Source organism: Carcharhinus amblyrhynchos, chromosome 2, assembly GCF_965287045.1.
Source record: "Carcharhinus amblyrhynchos chromosome 2, sCarAmb.v2.hapA, whole genome shotgun sequence".
Taxonomy (NCBI): domain Eukaryota; kingdom Metazoa; phylum Chordata; class Chondrichthyes; order Carcharhiniformes; family Carcharhinidae; genus Carcharhinus; species Carcharhinus amblyrhynchos.
This window is the reverse complement of record NC_137325.1, coordinates 58,698,813-58,724,715: the sequence shown is the minus strand read 5'-3', so window position 1 is coordinate 58,724,715 and position 25,903 is coordinate 58,698,813. Positions and strand designations below refer to the sequence as shown.

Sequence of the window (25,903 nt, the reverse complement as noted above, 5' to 3'; positions counted from 1 at the left end):
CGCAAAACAAAAACATGCAAGCAGGATTTGGGCTCACAACCTGAGCATGCCTCAAAGCAAAAAACAGAACTTGAACCCTCAGTGAAATAAAAATCTTTATCCTGTCACTCTATCCTGAAATTATTAGTACTATTATTATTTCTGCCATTTGTCAGAATTCAGATACTTACTAGGAAACTAGGAATTAATAACAAACAACTTTAACTGCAAACCTCATATCTTAAATCAATTATAATAGTCCCGAGTTATATTATTTATAACAGTTTGATTTTCCCCACTCACTTTTACGCAAATATTCTGTACAAATCATAGTGAGGAAAGTTAATGTTATGAAATGCTTCCACCTTTTGTCAAACATAATCAGTACAAAGCAGAACATGACTGACAGAAGGGAAACAGAGGCATTCTCTTCAGCTTGAAGTCAAAAATATACTTCATTCCTAACCCAAAATAAAACCCTTGTGTTATATTAATAGCCTATTTCTGCTCCAACATGTGTTTTCTATGTCTTAAATGAATCTGAATAGTAAAACATGGGCAATCCTGTGCTGCGATTTCATGACTACGATGAATTGGGTTGAAGAGGCAAAATTTCACTTAGAACTTATTATGCCATCAGATAAAACATTTTCCACTTTCTTTTCATCAGTCTAGACCTTCCCAGTGTGCCAATCTGTTTATCGACATTGTCTTGGTGGTAACAAATAAACATTAATATCCACAATGGGCAGAAAGAAGATAAACTCCAAAAATTAAAAGTCATTAACGTAATGGACAAAGTAATTTAAATTATTCATAATTACCTACTCAAATTAAACGGGAAATGTGTACACAATTGAAACTACGTCTGAGCTCCAGAAACAGTAAGATACACTGTGGTAGTGTGGGGAACCGATAGCTGGACATCTTTTGAGAAATAAATATGACAAAGCCAAATCTCATGTTTGGTAATCGGGCAAGTTTGGAATCCTGATGTAACGACTAAATATTTTAAGAGATGTGAACTCATCAGTACCATCTGCATTGATTTAAAGGTAATGTAGCTTGTGTTTGAACATTATAGAATTGTTTAAAGCAACAAAGTAAATTAAGCAAAGCAGTAAGTGTAGCATTTACGCACTTGCAAAAGCATTTTACAGCATACAAGATGATTAAGACATAGATAATGTTTAGCCAGTTGAGCTTATTTATTGTCACAAGTAGGCTTGCACTGCAATGAAGTTACTGTGAAAATCCCCCAGTCACCACACTCCAGCTCCTGTTCGGGTACAGTGTGGGAGAATTTAGCATGGCTAATGTGCCTAACTAGCTCATCTTTCAAACTGTGGGAGGAAACTGGAACATCCGGAGGAAACCCATGCAGACATGGGGAGAATGTATGTGTGAAGTTGCACATAGTGACCCAAACCAGGAATCGAACCCGGGTCCCTGGTGCTGCCACATGAAATTAAAATGAACACGATCACGCAGAGATAAATGATTGGTGAGCTTAAGACAGAAAAGGAAGAGGTAAAGAGAGGTTCCCAGATCATAAAAGTGTAGTGAATATTATTATATGTCAAGACGGGCAGGAAGGTGACAGATGCAGCTTAAAGTATTAAAAAAAAGGGAATTCATATTATTCGGAACAAAAATTAGGAAAGAAAATGCACTTTAAATTAAGTAAAGGAACAGATAACCATTGCTACGAAAACAAAATATAGTTAGAAAGATGGCAGCTTAAGTAGATAAACCTATGAAATGCACCCATAAAGAGTCCTTAATTTTGTATCTGGAGACACAAAATGAAAGAGATAATACTGAATCTGTACAAAACCACAATTGGAGTTCTGTAAAATTTCGGACACCCATGTTGGATAACAAAACAAAATAAAAAATATTGCACAATAAATTCATTAAAATGTTAAGAGCAGTAAGAAACAATAGTCAAGAGGAGAGATATTGGGAATCTTGCCAGAGTTGATGGAGTGATGAATTGAAGTAAAACATTACAGAAAAAATAAATTTATGATTGCAAGAATTAAATGGAGCTCAAAAAAAATCTAATCACAAGATGGTAGAATGCACAAGTCTTATAAATTATTTCATAAAATCATGCAAAAGATATTTCAAAGGATATGGGAATCATGCAGGATAAAGAATTAAATTTGGCAGTGAATATGAAGACATTCTGTAATTATTGCACCAAATTACCCTTATCCATACAGCAATATCTGATTACATGTTCCTGGGATGCAAACTTTTACATGGCTAATCTTACCTCATGACTAATCCGTATGGATTTTCAACAATGAAATGATATTGAATGTTGTGGCCAAACAGACGATTTAAAATGGTGATTTGCAAAGCACTCTGGGACAATTGGGCAAAACTAAAAAGACAGGCTGCAACCCTGATGAGTGAATAAACAGGACATGGGTCATCTCCAGGATGAAAGCGACTTTCTGGTAGCACTGGGTTGTTTCATCTCCAGGATGAAAGAGACTTTCTGGTCACATTGGGTTGCTTACCAGAAATGAGGGCGCCGTGGCCCCTTGTTTGGCAAGGTGTAGACTATGTGCCTCCAGCACCTAAAGACATGCCTTTGGGGACACACCCAGAAATTGGTGTGGCAGCATCTGATTGGGCTTTATCATTCAGGGTAATCAAACCCTGATCGATTGATTGGCAATGACCAAAAGGGATATGAAACCCAATGGGGTATAAAGGGTGCTGCGCAACCAAGAATCTCTCTCTCTGACCCCACGAACAAGCTACAACAACAATGAATGACAACCAGCATGAAGACAGCCACCATGCCCAAGATGGAAGGAAGGAAGACCAGAGCCAAGAGTACCAGACCAGACCAAAGGACCAGATTACACAGATGACTACCATGACCAGCGCGCAGATAAAGGCGAATATCTGCTTGGGTACTTGCCAGTCACGCAAAGTTAAGGCGAGGTCTTGTATTGGATTTGAAGTTTAGTATTTTCCTGCAAGATAACTTACTGTTGGTTGGTTGGGTGATTATTGATTGTGTGGGTTTAAATAAATATTGGTTGTACTAACAAGATGTCTACTCGCAGTTATTTGTCCACCATATAACGATTAAAACAGATTATGCGGCAGGCACAACATAAAGGGTACTAGGAAATAAATGGAGGAAGTACAACTTAAGTTTCACTTTTGCAATGTGACCTAAGAGGTTTATAAAAACAACAGGTAAAAGGTGATACTTTTTGGCTAGATACGCAACATATCCTTAATGTAGGATTAATTGCAATGTTTAATGAAAATGACAGTAAAAGTTTATTGGTTAATATCATATAGTTGAGTCATAGAAAATAACGTATATTACCAAAATTAACCAAAGAAATGTTGCTTCTGCTTACGAGTATTGGGTAAGTGTCTCCGGATTATTCTGCATATTAAACGGAAATTTCTCTCCCAAGGCGAAGAGCTTTTCCAATGCTTCATAAATGAAAATAATGCAAATAAGTGCAGCAAAAGCCTCTTCCGTGAAGCGGGTTATGTAGCAAACCAGGCTACTCGCATCAGTGGCAACCAACGTTAGGCACAACAATGCAGTCCACAGTCCAATGCTGGCCCGAAGTGAGAGATATGAAAGTTCATATTCCCTGTTGATGGAAAGAATATTAATTTAAGTCACCTTTTCAAGAATAAACTGTATATTACACACAAGTAAATTAAATTGCAGAGGCCTACATGGGAATATACAGCTCAAAGAACTGGACTGATTGCCTCCATGTGCAATTTACTTGCCACCATGTGTTTCTAGACCACTACAATAGATAGCAGCAGTTTTCTTCATTACTGAGGATTTCTATTTTTTTGATATTCAGCTGGCTAAGAAGTGAAGCCCTTAGAAAACATTCACATAGGCAGAACAAACATTCTTTCCTGCACCATTTAAGCCGAAGTTTTGTCCACATCCAAATCAGTTTACTTTTGTTGGATGCCTTGGATTTTTTTTCTCTAGACATTAAATAATACAAGCTCAGGTGAATGAGCCAGGGAGAAATGGTTTCATAAAATAAAAGATTGACTATTTTAGAACGACAGTCTATTATGATTTGTTTGCTTTCGAAAGAACATCTACCATGATTTGTTTGAGGTATATCAAAAAGGTTGGTACAGATGTTAAGTTTCCCCTGAGAGAGCTAGAGGATTTCCTACCTTCCTGATCATGAATAAAGGATGTACCATATAATTCGTTTAACTATTTTCTGGTTAGGGACAACCTGAATCTAGTACCTGGCATTAATAAATAGTTGACAAGAAATAGAGGGATTAGAATAATTTGCATAAAAAGCAAAGCTTGACTGGACAACCCGATGGTGAAAAACATGTGCAATCATGTCAGTGAGGTGAATTAACTTTTGTAGTATATGCAATAATCCGTTTTGCCAGTGGCTAAATGGAGCCCACCACTGAATTTTATCAGGATACAGTCTTCAATGATGAGAGTCATGGATTGGAGTGCACCACAACAAGATTCCAAGCAAGGTCCCACTTGCGTCGATCTGCTGCAAAAAGGCCTTGGCCAGTACAGAAACAGTTGAGGAGTGCCCAATGTTGGCATGGCAGATTGAAACTGGGTGGGCGGGTTGCAGGATTTGTGATTAAGTGGTTTGTAGTAGTGGCATGTTGGTTCCATTCCTGTTGCCATAAGGCCTCTACTGTTATTGCTTGGCATGGTGGCCTTAGCCACACGTGGAGTGATGGGAGGTGAGCAGCAGGTGGTAAAGATTGATAAAGTCCTTGTGTAATGGCAGACTTGGTTTGATGCAAACCTTCTCCAGGATCTGGCCAAGGAACAAATTACTTGTTGAGAAATCTACAGAAGACAATGGTGGTGGTTGGGGGGGGGGGGGGGGGGGGGGTATTTTATAAATATATAACTGGGAAAAGGATAACCAGGGAAAGAGTAGAGTCTATTAAAAATTAAGGGGGGAAATCTGCAGGTGGAGGCAGAGGGCACTAGTAGGCTGTTAAATAAATACTTCACATCTGTCTTTACCCATGAGAATGAGGAGGTAGTTACAGAACTCAGGGAGACTGTGAGGGCCTAGAAAAAAATCATAGGGAGTGACAAGATATTAAAGGTATTGGTGGGCTTAAAAGTGGACAAATCTCCACGCCCAGATGAATTGTGTCCCAGGCTGTTGTGGGTGACAAGGGAGGAAATTGCAGGGGCTCTGATACAAATTTTTAATTCCTCCCTGGCTACCAGGGAGGTGTCAGAAGACTAGAGAACAAATAATGTGGTCCCACTATTTCAGAAAAGTTGTAGAGACAAGCCAGGCACTACAGACCAGTGAGTCTCACGTCTGTGGTTGGAAAACTATTGGAGAAGATTTTGAAGAAGAGAATTTATCTCCATTTGGAAACGAAAGGTTTCATCTGGGAGAGTCAGCATGTTTTTGTCAGAGGGAGGTCATGTCTAACAAATTTGATTGAATGTTTTGTGCATATAACCAAGTGTGTGGATGAGAGTAGTCTGGTTGATGTAGTGTGCATGGATTTTAGCAAAGCCTGTGACAAAGTCCCACATGGGAGATTTATTAAGGCGGCAAATACACATGGGACACAGGGTGATCTGATAAGGTGGATTCACAGTTGACTTAGCAGTAGGAGACAGAGGGTGAAGATAGACGGCTGCTTTAGTGACTGGAGGCCAGTGACCAGTGGCATGTCAGAGGGATCCGTGCTGGGCCTCCTATTGTTTGTCATTTATATAAATGACATAGCTGACTACGTGGGGGGTAGGATCAGTAAATTTGCCAATGACACAAAGACTGGCCAGGTGGTTAACAGTGAGGTTGGGTGTCTTGGGTTACAGGAAGATATAGACGAGATAATCAAATGGGTGAATCAATTCCAATGGGATGGAATTTGATCCTGAAAAGTGTGAGGTGATATATTTTGAAAGGAGTAATCTGACAAGGAAGTATACTATGAAAGGTCTGACACTAGGAAGTTCTAAGGAACAAAGGGACCTTAGTGTGTGTTTGTCCCATAGATCTCTGAAGGTGGTGGAAAGGCAGGTTAGCAGGGTGGTGAAAAAGGTATATGGCATACTTGCCTTTATCAATCAGGGTATAAATTACAAAAATAGAGAGGTTATAATGGAGTTGTATAGAACTTTGCTGAGGCCACAGCTGGAGTACTGTGCGCAGTTCTGGTTGCCACATTATAGGAAAGATGTTAACATACTGGAAAGGGTGCAGAGAAGATTCATGAGAATGTTGCCTGGGATGGAACATTTAAGTTATAAAGAGGTTGGATAGGCTTGGGTTGTTTTCTCTGGATCAGAGAAGACCTGATTTAGGTTTTCAAGATTAGTGACAGGGTGGATACAGAGCAGCTATTCTCCTTCGCAGCAAGTTAACCACCCAGGCAGTCTTTGTGTCATCGGCAAACTTACTGTCCTACCCCCCCCACGTAGTCAGCTATGTTATTTATATAAATAACAAACAATAGGTGACCCAGCACGGATCCCTGTGATACGCCACTGGTCACTGATCTCCAGTAACTAAAGCAGCCGTCTAGCATCACCCTCTGTCTCCTACTGCTGAGTCAACTGTGAATCCACCTTATCAGATCACCCTGTGTCCCATGTGTATTTGCCGCCTTAATAAATCTCCCATGTGGGACTTTGTCACAGGCTTTGCTAAAATCCATGCACACTACATCAATCAGACTACTCTCATCCACACACTTGGTTACATGCACAAAACATTCAATAAAATTTGTTAGACATGACCTCCCTCTGACAAAAACATGCTGACTCTCCCAGATGAAACCTTTCCTTTCCAAATGGAGATAGATTCTCCTCAGTCACAAAGAGACACAAGTTAAAAGTAAGGGGTGGGAGGTTTAGGGAGATTTGAAGAAAAATCATTTTATCCAGAGGGTGCTGATGATCTGGAATACATTGCCTGGGAAAGTGGTGGAGGCAGGATGCCTCACATCCTTTAAATAGCACCTGGATGAGTATTTGGCACGCCATAACATTCAAAGCTATGGGCCAAGTGCTGGCAAGTGGGAGTAGGTGCGATTAGGTCAGGGCCTTTTATACATCGGTGCTGACGCAATGGCCCAAAGGGCCTCTTCTGCACTGTAGTATTCTGTGATTCAAAGCTTTCATATTGTAATCTCCTTCCATATGTGAGGGTGACCATGAATCAGTGTTCACACTGAGCCACCTATTATTACCCTGTAAAACCTGAGGAAGCCAACAATCCTATAAGCAACCCAAATTCAGCAAGCTCAGGCTTCAGGAATCCTGGTATCACTACATCTAAAACTACTACAGTGAGTAATAGAATACAAATCTCCAAAATGAAATTGAGAAATAATTAAGTAGCTTATCACCTCACCACATCAAGTGGGGTTATCCACATCCAATAGTTGACTTTTAATCCCAGAGATAACTGGGATTACTGTAACTGTAGAAATTAATCACTGAATACTATTCATAAAATACCTAAGTACATCTTCAGTGAAGGAGATAACTCTATGATGCCAGTTGAATCCTAACTTAAAGTTTTTTTATTAAAGTTTATTTTATTAGTTACAAGTAAGGCTTACATTAACATTGCAATAAAGTTATTGTGAAATTCCCCTACTTGCCACTGCCTGTTCAGGTCCATGCACCTAACCAGCATGTCTTTCAGAATGTGGGAGGAAATTGGAGCACCCAGAGGAAGCCCACATGGACACGGGGAAAACATGTAAACTCCACACAGACAGTGACCCAAACTGGGAATCGAACTCATGTCCCTGGTGCTGTGAAGCAGCAGTGCTAACCACTATGCTACCATGCCACCCCTTTGCTCTGGTTTTAGATAGAATTGCAAGATACTGAGTCAATTCCAGAATCAAAGAAACAGAACAAGGAAAGAGATTAAAGTGTTTCTTAACGCATCATGACACTTGCATAAGCTTCAATAGCAAACATTTCAATAGCCAACTTGTCAGAAATAAACCTAAGAGATCTAGATTGAGTTCTTCACCTGATATCTGAGACTAGAGATCAACTGAGGTGGGTGAGTTCATCCCCATGAACTCGCTATGGCCTCATCATGGTATCATGATGTATATCCTGCCATATAATAAGAATTGCCTTTTTCTTGGATCACCTTGAAGACTCCAGAAATTAATGAGAATGGAAAAAACTGCACAGAAACTTCTGCCACTTCTGCCTGCCCAATCAGAACTTCCCTAGTCTTTTGTGCAAAACTGAGAACTGTTGATTTTCTGCCAGGGCAAACAGATCTGCAAATAGAAACCCTCTTAATGAGAATTTTTATTCCCAAGAATGAACCAATAAATAACATGTCAGCATGTAATTTATTCTGGCCAAAGTTATTCTAAAAGAGATGTCAAATGTTTATTCAAAGATGTTGCATCAATGTCAATTCATTATAGGCTGGCATTGCAACAAGCAACTGTCTGTTGTCAAGAGAATATATTAAGATGCAGATTAAATTTGAATTGGAAACTTAACTTGAACCCAAATAATCTTGCTGCTTGAAGATCAAACCAGATTGCATACTAATGGAGTTCCTGTTAGATCCACTGGCCCTGATCCAAAATTTCACAATTTGGGTGCTGGGGTAAAGCAGTGCAGCACATGAAGCAGTGGTTGAGCGTGGATCCAAGCACGTGCAGCAGCAGTTGAGAGAGAGTGACTCAGTCAATCAGTCTAGTGAAAAAGTGTGGTGGAACTGATCATCCTCCCCTCTATATAGTTTTATCGTAACAAAACAATTTTGTTGACTTTCACTTGCCGAATTGTTGTGTCTTGCGGCTGTCATGATGGTGACGTTGGGAGGCGGGTGGTGTGTGTGTGTGTGTGTGTGTGTGTGTGTGTGTGTGTGTGTGTGTGTGTGTGAGAGAGAGTGTGTGCATGCGCATGTTGGGAGAGGGGGGCTGTGGGGTGGTCTTGCTTCCAAAGTTTTAAAAACTCAGCAGCAAACTTAAGTTTGAAAAAATGCCCTTCCTAGGAAAATAGCTACATTTGACTACATTTGCTATTTCTTCACTGCTAATGAAACTGCAGGAAAAGACAGGCAAAGAAAGGTCAATCTGTTTACAGTATGTGGACCACAGACATAACCTCATTAGAAATTTACATCCCCAGAAGCTCCAGAGTTTTGACCAGCTTATAACATGCCCTGAGTTGCCTTCCACTGCCTCAAATTGTACCACCATCCACAGTACCATTTTGGATGCACTGCTGGTATCGTCAAAGCAAATTCAGAACTGGACTGAGAGAGACCCAGTCCTGTCCAAAGTAAAGTGCATGATTCTACATGGATGGAACTTTGACAAGTTGGACCAATTGAAGCCACTCAGGATCCACAATGACAAACTGAGCTGTGACGATAGAGTGCTATTATGGAATCTAGAGTAGTGGTTCCAGGCTAGCAAGAGAAATGTTGCTGCAAGAAATACACAACACTTACCTAGGGCAGACCAAAATGAAAATGCTCACCAGAAGTTATATTGGGTGGCCAGGCATTGATAATCTGATCAGGTTTGTAATCAACACCAATCACAACAAACATTGCCTCCTATGGCTCGTTGCACACATGGGAGTGGCCTGGCTGACCTAGAACACCATTACATGTAGATTTCAACAGTCCTTTTATGGCCACTATTTCAATTTTGTTGATGCCCATTCCAAGTGGCTTGATAGTCACGAAACAAGAACAACAATGTTGAGAAACTAAAGCATATCTTTGCCAAGCAGTGCCTGCCAGAAGGTTTGATCTCAGTTAACCACACTGCTGTTATAGGATTGAGGTACTGTATTTTATACAAAATAAATGAATACATCATGTGCGCATGGCACTTTATCACCCAGCCTCGAACAGCTTAGCATAAGCTGCCCTGACATTGCGAGTCACCTGATGAAGGAGCAGTGTTCCGAAAGCTTATGATGCCAAATAAACCTATTGGACTTGAACCTGATGTTGTGGGACTTCTTACTGCGCTCACCCCAGTCCAACACTGACATCTCCACAACATATCAACAAAGCAGGAAATGCATCACTGTGTTGTAACTATTCAATGGCTATTTATTCTGTAAGATGTTAAACTGATGAGACCCAGTGATATGGTTTTGTAACTGTTACAACAGAGTGTTCTTTGTCATGACAATGACTGAAATAAGTTTTCAGCAGCCACAGGAATGCAGCAATTATAACTGAACAGAAAAAATCAGAGGGACAAAACTAAGTCCAGTTTTGTTTTGAATATAATAAATATTTCTCTGAACTGCTGTTAAATCCAAGCTGAATAAATGCTTTATCTATCTCTCACTAAGGGGCTTTAATGTGCAAAAAATTAATTCATAGACATTTGTGTCAATGATGTAGGTCAGTGATGGGCAACCTATCACTTGGATACATGAGTGACCCTCCTTCATTTCAGATTGAAATCAGGCTTGTTCACAAAATCAATATGCCAAATATTTCATAATGAATTATAACAAATATTTAATCATTTATATCCTAATAAAACTATCAAATTTAAATGGTAAAAACAAAAGAAATATTTACACTTTGGGTACGGTTCACACAGTCAATGTTGCTTGCCATCAGCATGCACTTCACTTCACTTACCATTGAATTATATATTTATCACTTCAATCATACCGGTAGGAAAAAAATATGCAATCAGGAACCTGCAGAACGTGGCAATTCTGCACATGGGTAACAGTCAACAAAATGTCTTGTGGGCCACATATGGCTCCTGGAACCCAGGTTGCCCACTACTGATGTGAGTGAAAACTAGCTTCAGAATGAATCATACATTTTGTAGATACCTTCGGAATGTCCCAAAATACAACTACAAAACTGAATATTCTATGGCAAAGGTAGTGACTTTATTAGCAGTTTGGATCAACAGTCTAAATAATGCAAGGCATAATAACTATCTTGGCCTGCTAAGCAACTTCCTGAACAAAAAAATCCCAAGGTCTACCCTTTTCTCTTCCAATCTCCAAAATTTCAAGCACCTATGTAAAATTCACGCTGATAATGAATGACTGAAACTTCCAAAACAGTTACCACCACTTAAAGCCTGCAATTCCAACCCTTTTCCGGTGTCATGAGAATCTTGCTACAAAACGAAATGTATAGCCCACAAGAGGACCAATACTTTTACTACCTAAGGATTCATAGCAGAAAAGAGGGGTAAAATACTTTTTTGAAGATCTCTTGCTTGTGATTGCTGCAATACTGGATTGGTCATGCTTGAAGGTACATTTGCAAGTCCCCTTCGAGCTATATATCAGCCTAACTTGCAGCTATATTGCCATTCTTCCATGTCACTGGAAGAAACAATAGGGAAATGAGAGATAAGAATGGGCATCTAAAGACACAAGAGGGAAAATCATACAGGTGTTGTCTGTTTATGTATTGAAGCAAACTAGCACTTTACCTATTTCAGGAATAGTTTTTTTTTAGAAAGGACAGGAGAAAAATCACCAACTCATTCAAAGCGGAAGTGGTAAATGAATTTTTTTTTATGTTAATACTAAAATTCATTACATTGACAAGACCAAGTTAATGATGTAGCTTTCTCTTGGGATTTGCAATTTCATGCAGTACATTCAAAAGAGGGCTGAGTAATCTCAGCTCTTCTTCCTCTTTTTCCCCCATTTTGAGTGAGTTCATTTATATCTCATGCTTATCCCTCACTGTGCTAATACAGTACAGGGTAAATTCAACTGTGACAGCTACCCAAACCAGCAAGGGTGAATTGTTTACATATTGATTTTATATGTCAACGGGAAGTGTTGACATATAGCTGATCTGCTACTGCACACATTGCCCTTCTTGAAGCTGCATTTTATCCTCCTAGCTGCAGGATGCAATGCACTTTACAAAATAATACTTTCTTCTCAGAAATAGCAACCAAAAAAAAGGGAAAAATTCTTACTTGCATAATTTGAATAGTATTTTTTCAAACACCAATACAGGTCCTGTACTTCCCAAAATTGTAAGTGGCTGTCCAGCAAATAAGGAGTAGACAATTCCTGTCATTGAGGCTCCAAAGAGAGATTCTATTGCACTCTAAGGGAAAAAACAAATCAATTATTTTTTTTGCACACATTTCTAGCTTTGCAGTAGAAAGGGGGAGGAAGTTATTTTAAGGATTGCTTCAATAACATCTTAATTGTTTTATGAATTGTAATGTAACCTGCAATCAGTTTCAAAAATATTACAAATTAATATGGAGTTTTCATAAAATTCTAAGATACCATATATTGTAATACAAGCCTTCCATATAATCAAGATGCTCACTTCAATTTGTATTTTCCTCAATATTACTCACAGATATTGATGCTCTTCTATAACATTGCACATGGAATTTTCAATGTGAGATGATAAACCAGATAGTTCAGAGTGACTGGCTCTGATATTCACCATGGCAAGTGTCTGAAACAGTGGGGAGGAGTTGTGGTCAGGGAAACTCGAAATGGGGATATATGGTAGTTATTTAGAGGAGCAAACGTGGGGAGTGGTGTTCTACAATGATCAGTGCTGGAATACATGCTGTTCACAATTTATATTAACAATTTGGACTTTGCAATCAAAAACGATTTCTCAGTTTGTGGGTGACACCAAATTTGTGGTGGGGCCAATAGTTAACTGAGGACGACTGCAACAAATTAGAGGAGGTCATTAATAAGCTTGTAGAATGGGCAAATAATTAGCCAATGAAGCTCAACACAGCCAAATATGAAGTGGTATATTTTTGAAAGGAATAATAGGGAGGTCAGTTACTCATTGAAGGTCCAAGTTTTGGTGATGTAGAGGAACAAAGGAATTTTGGAATAAAAATATACCAATCACAGTTACCAGAAGTACCAAAATCATTAAAAAGAAAAGCACTAGATCTTGTAGTTCTTTTTTAAAAGAATAACTGAAACATTGAGACTTTAGAGCAAACATGCGTTACTACGCATAGTTCTTGTCGCCATATTATAGAAGGGATATATAGGAACATAAGAACTAGGAGCAGGAGTAGGCCATCTAGCCCTTCGAGCCTGCCCCGCCATTCAATAAGATCATGGCTGATCTGTCGTGGCTCAGTTCCACATTCCCGCCCTCTCCCCATAACCCTTAATCCCCTCTCTTATCAAAAACCCATCAACCCGCTTCTTAAAAATATTTAGCAAGGTAGCCTCCACCACTTCAACGGGCAGAGAATTCCAGAGATTCACCACACTTTGAGTGAAGAAGTTCTTCTTCAACTCCGTTCTAAACCGCCCCCCCTTTATCTTGAGGCTGTGCCCCCTAGTCCTACTGTCTTTTCTGAGCGGGAAGAGTCTCTCCACCTCTATCCTATCCATCCCATTCATCATCTTATACGTCTCAATGAGATCTCCCCTCATTCTTCTAAACTCTAACGAGTACAAGCCTAGTTTATTCAGCCTCTCCTCATAGCTCAACCCCCTCAACTCCGGCATCAGCCTAGTAAACCTCCTCTGCACTCCCTCCAAGGCCAAAATATCCTTGCGTAAGTACGGCGCCCAAAACTGCACACAGTACTCCAGCTGCGGCCTCACCAATGCCCTATATAGCCGCAGCAAGACCTCCCTACTTTTATATTCAATTCCCCTCGCTATGAAGGCCAGCATCCGATTAGCCTTCCTGACCACCTGCTGCACCTGCAAGCTGGGTTTTTGCGACTCATGCACAAGGACCCCGAGGTCCCTCTGCACCGTCGCCTGCTGCAGTTTTTCTCCACGTAAGTAATAATCCTTCCTACCATTATTCTTACCAAAGTGTACCACCTCGCACTTGCCAACATTAAATTCCATTTGCCAGTTCCTGGCCCACTCGCCCAGCCTATCTAGATCCTTCTGCAGACTCTCCACACCCTCCGCACAATTTGCCGTTCCACCAATCTTGGTGTCATCAGCAAATTTCGACACCATACACTCGGTTCCCTCCTCCAGATCATCTATATAAATGGTAAATAGCTGAGGCCCCAGCACCGACCCCTGAGGCACTCCACTAGTCACCAACCGCCAATCCGAATAGCACCCATTGACCCCCACTCTCTGCCTCCTATTTGACAACCAGTCCTCTATCCACGCTAACACCCTACCCCCAACTCCATGTCCCCTGACCTTCTGCAATAACCTCTTGTGAGGTACCTTGTCAAACGCCTTCTGAAAATCAAGAAAGACCACATCCACCGGCTCTCCTCTATCCACCACCCTAGACACATCCTCATAGAACTCCAGTAAATTTGTCAGACACGCCTTCCCCTTAACGAAACCGTGCTGCGTCGGCTCTATCAAGCAATTCCCCTCAAGATGCCTCGCTATTTCCTCCTTGATGACGGATTCTAACATTTTACCTACAACAGATGTTAAACTAACCGGCCTATAATTCCCCGCCTTTTGCCTGGCACCCTTCTTAAACAACGGCGTAACATTAGCCGCTTTCCACCGGGGAGGATGCACAGAAAATTTCAAAGCATGGTACCAGGATTGTGTGGGTGTACTCAACAGGAAAGGATTGGCAGGCTGAGTCTCCATTCTGCTGAAAAAAGGAAGCTGAGAAGAGCCTAATTGAGGTCTTTAAAATTATGAAACATTGTGATGATATAGTGGATACAAAGAGAATGTTTCCACTCATGGGATAATTAGAGGCCATCAATATAAAGTAGTTATCAAGGAATCCAACAGGAAATTCAGAAGCAAGGTCTTTTATTTCCAATTTTTTTTCAATTCACGATTATTCATATGGAAATTCATTTCAGCACATTGTATGCTCATTAAAGAATTGCAGAGAAATGAATGGCAAGAATAAAAAATGAAAAATGAAAGTAAACTATGCTATCATAAAGATCAATATGTAGTAGAAATTGTTCCAATAAATTAAAAGAGTCAGTGAATCTCACCCTAAGTGCACATTCTCATCCATACAATACAAACTTCCACTGAAAGTTCCTATTGAGAATGGCACCAATACTTTCAGGAACCATCTTGTCTTGCACCTGAGGGGTTGCAGCTTTCTGCCTGAATGTAACCAGCAATAATGCTGAGACAAGGGATGATTCTCACTGTTGACAGCACTCCTTAGTTTTGTCAAAATTCTTCAAAAGCAGATTTTGTCAAGAAAGACCTGCCTATCAAATGCGCTTTCTACCTAGTTTGAAACCATAGTTTGCTTTCCTAAAACAACACCAAGCAAGAAATGCACTCTCGAATACAGCCATGTGGAAGTGTTTCATGATTGTTGCACTGTTGCCTCACAGCGCCAGGGACATGGGTTCGATTCCCGGCTTAGGTCACTATGCAGAGTCTGCACGTTCTCCCCATGTCTGTGTGGGTTTCCTCCAGGTGCTCTGGTTTCCTCCCACAGTCCAAAGGCGTGCTGATTAGGTGCATTGGCCATTGCAATTCTCTCTCAGTGTATCTGAACAGACGCCAGAGTGTGGCGACTACGGGATTTTCACAGTAACTTAATTGCAATGTCAATGTAAGCCTGCTTGTAATTAATAAATAAACTTTTCTTAAACTTAACTTAATATTGGCTTCTGATAATTCCCAGAAACTAACACCTATTGGGTCCTGTAGTGAAGGAAATTCCTAATCTAAAGTAGAAGCGTGGAATTGACATCGAGATTGGCTCCATGTCTCTTAATAGCTTTGATTAGCAAAAATTGAGTTAGCACCATGGCTTTTAGTGGAAGAGCATTCCACCCTTCCACTGGCTTTTGCCTGAATGAGTATTTCCAAACTTCTCTGCTAAATGGTCTGGCTTTTAGTTATATTCCCATATCTCAGACTCCACCATCACAAGCTGCTCAATAACTAACTTTTTTCAAAATCCTAAAAAAAAGTTCAATCAAATCACTCCTTGTATTTTATATTCCAGAAGATCAGTAATAAATGAATAAACTATTGAGAAAATGGTACCTCTGGTGGAATTCAGTTTTGCAGAGCAAACACTGCATGAAACATTGTAAAAATCACAAGTATAATGTCTTGGATACTTACTATATTGTTTTCTGTAGCTTCACCCAATAACCCTCCAAATGTGATGACAGGAGACATGCAGGCACAATAAAGGAAAAGAATGGATGCCAAACACTGCAGACTAAATGCATCTTTGAAGTCACTCAAGTAGAACGGTGATTTTCTTTTGATGTCACGGATTAAGCCACCAAATATCCTGTGGGATAATTTAATAGTTTTCACAAAACTTCTGAATCCAGCATTTTATCTTAAATGTGAACTGAAGATAGAGGTACAACATGTTCAATTCTACCCAGCTGGGTCAAAAATTATAGGATAATATAAACAGTCATATCTCCTTTTATGGAAAGTTAGCAAATAATCTGACATTAAGGTTAAATCAGATTGTATGCAATCATTTTCTGAATAATGAATTTCAAAATTATAGACAAATACAAAATTCAAATGCCACTGTTTAACATACGATAGCTGTGGTGTAACAGATACAGCAACTTTCTTATTTGGCATAACCATTTCATTTCCACCTTGAACAGCAGAGATGCTGCATGTACTTCAAGGAGATGGTGGCACACAGTGATATTTTCGCTGGACTAGTAGCCCAGAGGCTCAAGGTAACGCACTGAGGACCCAGGCTCAAATCCCACCATGGCAGATGGTGAAATATGAATTCAATAAAAATTTGAAATTAATAGTCTCATAATGATCATGAAACCATTGCTGATTTTTGTTAAAAAAAAATCTGTCTTGCCTTTTGGGAAGGAAATATGCCATCCTTACCTAGTCTAACCCCTAGATCCACAGCAATGTGGTTGACTCTTAACTGCCCTCTGAAATGGCTAGCAAGTCAACTCAGTTCAAGGGCAATTAGGTATGGGCAACAAATACTGGCCTTGCCAGATCCCACATCCCATGAAAAAAAGAAAAAAAATCATCTGCCTGCCGTACAGACAGAGGAACAAAGCGCCATAGTTTTGGGTAGTAGATCAGAGGAAATATTTAATCACGTAGCATTATACGTTGTACAAATATTTGAAACTTTACTATTATTTCCAAATTGTTTTATAAGGTAAGCTCATGTGTTACCAACATTTACATATTTTTAGTTTAGAAAACATGAATGCACAATGAATCCTGAACTGCAGCTAAACTTACCTGATATTTAAAAATGTTTTGAAGGTAAGTATTTTAACAACTGTTGGGTGAGGTAAAATACAGAAAACTAGGGAAGGAAAATGAATAAGTAATCCAACCTCTGATGTTCTTCACAAAACTCAAACACGATAAAAGGAACCATCAGCTACCAGTCTTTTCAAAGACGACAAAGATGAACACGAAATGACTTAAAATTAACTTTTGAAGTAGGCACATAAAAATCTACTTTTTTTTGATAGAAAATTTATTATCTTTGTAGTTCCTTATAAATATCGGTGGCGATTCTCCAGCCCGCTGCTCTGCTTTTGTAGTGCAGTGGGCCACGACACTCTAGCGGAGGGTGTTTTGCGGGCTCCCCGCTGCACACCACAGCCTCTCGCAGCTCTGGCAGTGGGATTTCAAGCGCCGTCAGCTTCAGCAGCTGGAAATCGGCGCAGGGCTGCATAATGTATGCATGTCCTCATTTTAAAATAAATTAAATTCCATTAGCAGGCCTGAAATCTCTGGACCTGCTAGCCTCTCCCTCACCAAGAGTATTTCAGCAGGGTTTAGTACAACTCCCCACATGGAGAGCTGGTGGCCTGACCCCACAGGAGTGAAGGGTGGGGGTGGGGGTGGGAACAAGGCCCCCCGCAAGGGTCAGGCATGGGGTGGGTGGGAGGTGCCTTGGCAATGCCAGCCTGGGCCCCCTGGCACTGCCCAAGGCACAGTGCCAATGCCCAGGGGACTTCTTGGCCCTGCCTGATAGGCGTGTGATCTGTGGGAAGTGAGGTCCCATTGCCACTCTGCACTTTGGGCTGAATGACAGAGGTAGGGAGGCCAATGATCAGGGCTGATCGTCAGGAGGCTGGCAGGCAGAGGCCACTGCATATGTGCTGATCACGGCAGTGACAGATTGGTGTGTGCGCAGTGGTCCACTCTCCAGCACCCTCCACCTCAGCTTTTTGGACTAATTCACGCCAGTGTACTCTGCTGCGCACAGAGTGTGGGAGATTCATTTTGAAACTCCCATTGAAAAAAACAGTGGGATTTACTCCAGTTTTTACACAAATCTGGCACTTGAGTTTTTTGGGAGAATCGCCCACATCATGTCATTACTTTGCAAATTAGCAGCACTGCCAACTTAAAAGCAAATTTTATGATTCGTCAAACTTGTTTAAATCTTCCCCTTTGATCATAAAGTCTGCATATACAGAAATCTGCATTTTCTTGCATAAACTCTGTAATAGTACTACTGACAAAAAGGTTTCTTTGAAATTGAAGTCACAAAATGTGTGCGTTCTGATACACCACAAAATCAACACTAACGTTTGGTTTTAAATTCACAAACCAAGGTAAAAGAGTACCTAGAAGATGATATCACCACCAGCAGAGAATAAAATAGATGGCATGCAATAAATCATGAAGTAATGATTAAATGCTGGAAACTTGGCTTTCAAACACATTAAGTTTGTAGGAGTGAAAGAAATAAGGAGTTCCATAGATCTGGAAAAAAAGCACGAGGAGACCATGCAATGATTCTCATTTTTGACACAGGTGGAGGAAAACAGAGCTTGTGGACAGCATATTTGGATCATCGACAAAGTAAGGAACATGTACAAGAATCCTTACCTTAATTTTAGAATAGACAAGAAATGTTGTTATGGAGTGAAGTTGAGAGACAGATTAGCTCTCAGACCGCTAGCTTTTCTGACATCCTGTATAGAAGTGCAAGAAAGGTACTGAAAGACCTAGCATAAACGTAGGAATAACATTGAAGCTTGAATGGATTCAGATTGCGTATAGTTAAAAAAATCAGAAGAAATGGCAAAGCCAAGAACATCCTACAAAGACCACAGGTTAAATGAAGTAGTGTTTGCTGGTTTAGCTTTTCAAGAAAAATTAGTGAATCGTCACTGAGGGTGTTGTGGACAGCACATTTGGGAATTTGGTATAACAAGGCAGGGGCATTTAGAAGAGTACTTACCTTCAATGTTAAAACAGACAACGTTGATAGAGTGAAGTTAAGAGATTATCCCTCAGACTTCAACCTGCTCTTGCATTATAAAACACTAATCTGGCCTCAACTGGAATACTATCCAAATCTATGCACCATACTGCAGGAAGGATGTGAAAGCATTGTAGAGAGCACAGAGAAGATTTGTGAAATGATTCCAGAGACAAGACTTATATAAAATGGAGAATCTGAGGCCGAGAAAAGGTTGTCAGGACATATGATGGAGGTGTTCAAAATCACAACAGGTCTTGGCAGACTGGATAGGAAAAAGCTTTTTCCATTAGCAGAAAGGTCAGGAACCAGGCAAGAACCATTACAATTTAAAGTGATTGTCAAAAGAAACAATGACAACAAGAGTAAAATATTTTGTAATGCAGTGCGTGGTTTGGATCTGGAATCTGTCTGAAAGTATAGGAGTGGCCGATTTAATTGCGATTTTCAAAATTATCTGAAGAGGAAAGATTTTCAAGACTACAAGGAAGAAGGATAGTGGGACTAACTGAAGTGCTCTGGCAGAGAGCTGGCACTGACACAATGGGTCAAAGGCCTCTCTACGCATAATAATTCTACAATTATTTAATAAAGGAAAAAGATAGCCAAAGCCTCACTGAAACGTGTGGTGTAAGCATAGAACAATAATTCAGCCACTGAAGCACTTGGAGTTTGGACACACTAACGGAATTCAATTTGAAGGAAGTTGGCTAATATAGAATAGAAATAGCGGAGGTCGAAGTGGTCATATGAATATGGTAAGTGAAAGAAAACTCGCCAATTTTTGAGACGCCCTTTGGGAATTTTGTCTGGTTCACGTAATCAAATGTACCTTGATCAGGACAACTCCTCCCAGGTCATAAACCCCATCTTTCCTCTATGAATTCGTAAAAGTGTTACACAAGTTCTCTTCAATTTCACTCTTGCTACACTGTTCTTGCCATTCTGCTGTATTTTTTTTCCTCCTCCTAAATGTCAAATGTCATTTGGGTGACCCATTAGTGCAACAATCTGCCTCAAACTGTAAAGCAGTAACAACCTAGGCTAGTGTCTGTAACTGCACATGAGGTCATAAACTAGAAGTTAGAAAAAGGAGATTTTCATGCACTATGCTTATGTATGTTCTACTGACCAAATTTTTACTGACAGTAAAAATTCTACCTTGTTCTGCTGGCTGATCTCCCATTCATTACACTGGGAACTTTCACACCCATCATCTGAGGTTTTTGCTCTATCAGCCATGGAAAATGGCTTCTGTGACCCACTGATTTAATCAGGATGAATGTCTAAAACCCGCAGGAAATAAGGGTACAATTTGTTGGTGAAAATGCTTCCTTGTCCCTTGATGGAACCAATCCCCCATTTTTAACGTTGTTCCTATAGGGAAATGTGTTCCAACTTACGATGCAGTTTCCAGGAACCAACTGTGTTGTAGATCCAAGGATTGTCTGTACAACAAACATTTTTTACCTTCAACTTAATATTTTTGAAAGGACAGTTGGAAAGCAGTAACTGGACTAGGAAGCACATGGAACAGGAAACACGAATATGATTATTCTTCCTTTTAGACTAAATTTGCAAGATCTTATCTTTCCTATTTTCCCAAAACTCAAAAAAGTTGACATGTGCCACAGATGTTCAAGACATAAAACACAAAAAAGGCTTCAAAGTTGCCAGAACTGATTTTCAATTCTGCCCTCCAGCAGACATTGTGCAATCATGTTGATTAATTTCACAAGAAAAAATACCTCTGTAGCAATATGTAAAACAAACCTTCCAGTGCGCTCAAGTTCTGGCCCTGTGTGATGCTCTTCATGATTTGTGGTTCCATTGGTAATTGTTGGACCATTTGGAAGAGGAGGAGGACACTTCCGTTTTTCCTTTACCAGATAGATGAAAAAATATGATTATTTCACAAATAATCCTCACTCAAAGATTCACTGAATATCTTCTAGTCTGATAATTAAAAACCATTTACTAAAATAAATTTGCCAGTCACAAAAGCAGTTCAGTTTGGGTTTGTGAGGGAAAAGCTGCTGGAAGATTTTCTCTAGCTTAGAATCAGTAGAAAAAAAATCTACAATCTAGTGTTTGTAACTGTCCATGAATCATGAACTAGAAGGAGGTTAACTTGCACTGCGATTGGGTACATTCTAGTGACCAAATGCAATGAACTGAAGAAAGTAGACCAATTAAAATATCACAATTAAAATGAGATTATTCAACAATAACACATGATTACCCTGGAGGCAGAAAGCAATCAGCTTGAAGAGTTAGCTTGGAAAAAAGTTGTACAGAAGCTGTGGGAAAAGACTGGCAAAAATCAGTTCATGTATGTCCAAAGGCAAGACAAGGAGCTGAAGAGTTCACAATGGTGACATCTTTAAAGGAAAATTGGAGCCAGAAGCTAATGGGAGAGTGGGGAGAGCATAAAATCAAACTGAGTTTATAGCACAAGGTTTTTTTAAGTTATAGTGTTGAGGTAACAGTGCATACCTTCTTCAATCCTTTTTGATGTAAAGTTCATTTTTATTTCAAAACAGGAAATTTTGCAGTTTAGTTCTGTTAATTGCTAGGTGTTTAGATTTCTTCCTTAAATGTTAACAGTCCCCAAAATATTGTAAGAATAGCCCCTAAACAGATGGTTGAGAAAAACCAAGGAAAATAGTGGCAATAAAAACAAAATAGAAGAAAGTATTTTTGATGGGTATACAGACTGCTTGTGTTACTTCTGAAACTGTTGTTGTTGTTCAATATGGATGAATGTAAATTAATTTGTCTTCTTATAAATTGTCAACTGTGGAAAAATTAACTAAAATGTATCATTTTAGATGGAAGAAGTAGAGGGAGGGACCACACCTCAAATTTATATACACATATGACCAAATGTTTGTTCTTCAGGTGTGAAGATGAAGAATAGCAGAACATTTTATGATCGGGGAGATTACAACTAAGCCCAGTCTCTTACTCGCCAGATAGCCTTTCCTGCAGGAGTCACTGATTGCTATCAGAAACTAAGAGTACCGGTTAAACTTTTTGCTCGGGAGCACACTGAGGCAAATTGCAGTGCTACCAATACCATTCTAATCAAGTTCATCTAATTCAGAATTGATCAAGATTTCAACCTTCCTGAAAATAACACATCTGTTGGCACTGAAAAGGTTTTGTTACGTATCTCTAATATGACAGCACCCGATTAAAGGGTATATATCCAAAACAGTACAACAGGCCTTTCCACTTCACACACGCTGACTGACCTATTGAATACTTCTAGCATTCTCTGCTCTCATTCTGAATTGAGCATTTGCATTTTACTTTACTTAGCATCTGTTTAGTCTGTTGTCCAACCCTGCGTTCAGGGAACACCTAGGATTATCTTTACATTAACTCGTAAACAAATCATTGTATAACAGAAAACACAACTGAAGTTCTAACATCTGACTAGTGCATTTACACACTTAAAAGTAACTTAAGAACACATTTTAGTTTAAATTTAAAGTTTTCAAAAGTATTGTGTTAAAAATGAAATTCTATTAGGTTGCAAAGCAAATTCTTACCTGTGAAGGAACATTTTTTGGCGGTTCAATTCGTATCGAAGGATCCCACTCTCCTGGTGGGAGAACAGTAACTTGATCTAAAAATTCATCTATTCCTGCCAGCAGGTCTGTACGATCTTTTGCTTTGTAAGCAACGTCATGGAAAACCTTAATGTACACACAAACATATTTATTAGCCACTCCTGCTTTAACAAAGAATCCAGCAAGAAAGTGCTCTCTTACAACAACTGCAGTTTAAAAATTAGTCCCAGTGATTTACAACAATTGAAGTTTTTGAAAGTTAACTTGTGTTTCGTAAGACTCACTTGGCTCTAGAACACTGACAGACAGTAAGTATAAATCAGATTATTTCCAATAAAATTTACTAAAATTCTCTAAATTAACAGATCTAATAAGTGAGAGTTTCTAAAAATATTTCATAGATTGAAGGCTAATTTAGATCAAGAGTAATCAAGTGAGGGAACTCAACTTCACAATTTTTGATCCAAAATCAATTACAGCCCTGTACAGGACTCAGATGTGGAGATGCCAGCATTGGACTGGGGTAAGCACAATACTGCCAAATAAATAAATACTGCCAAACACAGTGCTGCCAAATAAACCTGTTGGACTTTAACCTGGCGTTGTGAGACTTCTTACAGGACTCAGATATCATTCTCTATTAATCACATCAAGAAAAAAATCAACTTGCCTCATCTGTCATTAGGGTAGCAATTGATCTACCAATTTCATGGTATTGCTGTGCTTTACCAGATGGTCCCAACATAAGAAACAAAAATCTAAACAGAAGGAAATGTACATTAGAAAATAAAACACAACATTTAGGGTAATGCCCAGAAAAGTAATCAAATAATTTGTTAGCAGTTAGCAATTAGTATTCAACACCAAGAATAGAATCATTTTTCATGTATATGCTAACACCACAATGCAGATATGTCGCAAGATGTATCTTTTTGGATCAATAGAATGCTACTGCACTTTCAGGCTAAAGCTGAATCACCCATAATATCTATTTTATGCATAACACATTTTGCAAACAGTGGCAAAAATACTAATTAAGTGAACCAAATAGCTGATATGCAGCAAATGAAAAACATATAGTCCAAAAATATATGTAAATGACGAAGCAGTGTTGTTGGTGGAATTCCTATCATTTCTAGAGACATTCTTGACACAAATGAGGATGGTTGTGATTTTTAGAGGTTAGTCATCATTGCAGGTTCTCCACCAAATCAACTTTAGTTGTTCCAATGATCTTGCCCTCTCATTAAGTGAAAAATTGGGGCTGATAATTCCAGCGTTCAACTCCATTCACAACTTCACCAATAACCAAGTAGCCCATGTCAGCCTACGCGGATACATAAATAATATCCAGCCTTGATTAACAAGTCGTAACTAACATTTGGATCACACAAGTTGTGCATAATGACTGCTTTGAGCAAATAAAAGCCCAGTCAATTACATTTGAACAAAGCTACTAACTTTACATTAATTACAGTTGCAATTAGTGAGTGGGATAAGACATAGGCAGCAAAGTTTTGGATGAGCTGAACTTTACAGAGAGTGGAGCTTGGAATGCTTGGTCAGAGCAGTGCAATAGTCAAATCTGGAGGTGGCAAAAAAATGGAAAAGAACTTCAGCAGTCAGATTGTGGCAGTGCTAGAGATAGACAACATCAGGCATGACAGGAAGCAGAATTATGACAAAGTTATTCATGTTGTTATTCAACACAAATAACTTTGACATGAATGACTTGCGCTTGAAGTTCAGTTCATAGTTAAATAGGACACAGAGTCTGCAGGACGTCTATTTCAGCCTTTGCTGATGGACTGGATGAGTGTTGCAATTCATGATGAGACTACACGATCAATTGCACAATCCAAAGACAATGGCTTCAGCCTTCCCAACAATGGAAATATGCAGCTTATCTAAGGCTTAATATTGGGAAAGCTACCAGACAACAGAGACAGTGGAGAGCTCAAGGGAGCTGGGAAGTTCAATGTCATTAGTGTACAGTGAAAACTGACACTATTCTACCTAAACAAACAGTAGCATGTTGATGACTATTACAATACATTTTGTAGCAAAATTACAGTCCCAATCTACGTGATTCAAGGCATTGATTGATGATGGCCTTCTGGAAACATAATTTGCATCACAGGACTGCTGCGATGAAAGGTGCAAGTTTAAGGCTCAAAGATACGTATGTTCGAAGGTACCATTAATATACTGCCTATATTAATATACTATGCCCATTTAAAGAACTAGGCTGGATTTATTCCATTCAGAAGTAATCATGTTCTTCAACAACAATTCAGCTGCCATGTACAAATTTCCTTCCATATCTTTAATTAGTTTTCCATCTGGACCAGATATTTAGCTTTCTAATTTTATCAATTTTAATTTTATTTTCCTTGGCATCATCTCTACTGGCAAGAACAGAGAATTGAGTTCAGCAGACTGTCATGGTACCAAAAAGGCATTTCATGGAATAATCCCAGAAGCAGGTTCATCACCACCATTCTCTTCATTAGAGATGAGCAACAAATATTTATCTTGACAGCAACACTTGCAATCCATGAATAACAAAAAAGCATGCACAATTAGTGTTTCATTTCTAGAGAGTGAACAACTGCAGAAGTATTTTATATTGCAAAAATGGAGCAAATCACAGCTTTAGTATACTTCTGATAAATAAAAATAGTCTTTAATGTCAGTTTCACCTGGTTGGAATAGGAACTTCTGTAAGTCCTGTAAGAAGAATAGCAGGAGACAGACGGACAAAGGCTATGATGGGTCTTTCAAGGAAGTTCACCTCTCCCACTAAGACATTGGAAGCCTCAGCACCAGGTGGAATCTTCCTCATGAAGTTCATGTCCACCTACAATGAAGATAGGATGGGACAAGAATGTAAGCAGCTCAAAAATAATTTAGTAACACAATGAAAAACTAATTACTTCCTCCAACACGAGAAAGGGATCAGTAATAATTCTAATCTAAGTTAATTTGAATTTGTATGCTTTTGTAGTGCACAATCAATTCAGACAGGTATACTAATCCTTTGCCTTCTGGAAATGAATTTTCATCGCAATTGACACTGCATATAGAAGCAAAGTGCTGATTTAACTTTAATTCAATGTAAAATCTTGAAGCGTGAGAATTGGGAGTCTGACCCTAACATTGGGCATG

The 25,903-nt window shown here is 39.3% G+C and overlaps 1 protein-coding gene across 3 annotated transcripts in view; it reads right to left on the bottom strand.

Moving 5' to 3' along the window:
* LOC145354789 (sodium bicarbonate cotransporter 3-like) overlaps positions 1-25,903 on the bottom strand; it is a 174,517-nt gene that overhangs the window by 41,062 nt on the left and 107,552 nt on the right. For all 3 annotated transcript variants that reach the window (XM_080206274.1, XM_080206292.1, XM_080206283.1), the window contains 7 exons: positions 25,438-25,595; positions 23,406-23,493; positions 22,715-22,861; positions 20,931-21,037; positions 16,040-16,214; positions 11,959-12,092; positions 3,375-3,620 (listed from right to left, as the gene is read on the bottom strand). In XM_080206274.1, the coding sequence (XP_080062400.1) occupies positions 3,375-3,620; positions 11,959-12,092; positions 16,040-16,214; positions 20,931-21,037; positions 22,715-22,861; positions 23,406-23,493; positions 25,438-25,595 (1,055 nt within the window). The remainder of the gene's footprint in view (positions 1-3,374; positions 3,621-11,958; positions 12,093-16,039; positions 16,215-20,930; positions 21,038-22,714; positions 22,862-23,405; positions 23,494-25,437; positions 25,596-25,903) is intronic.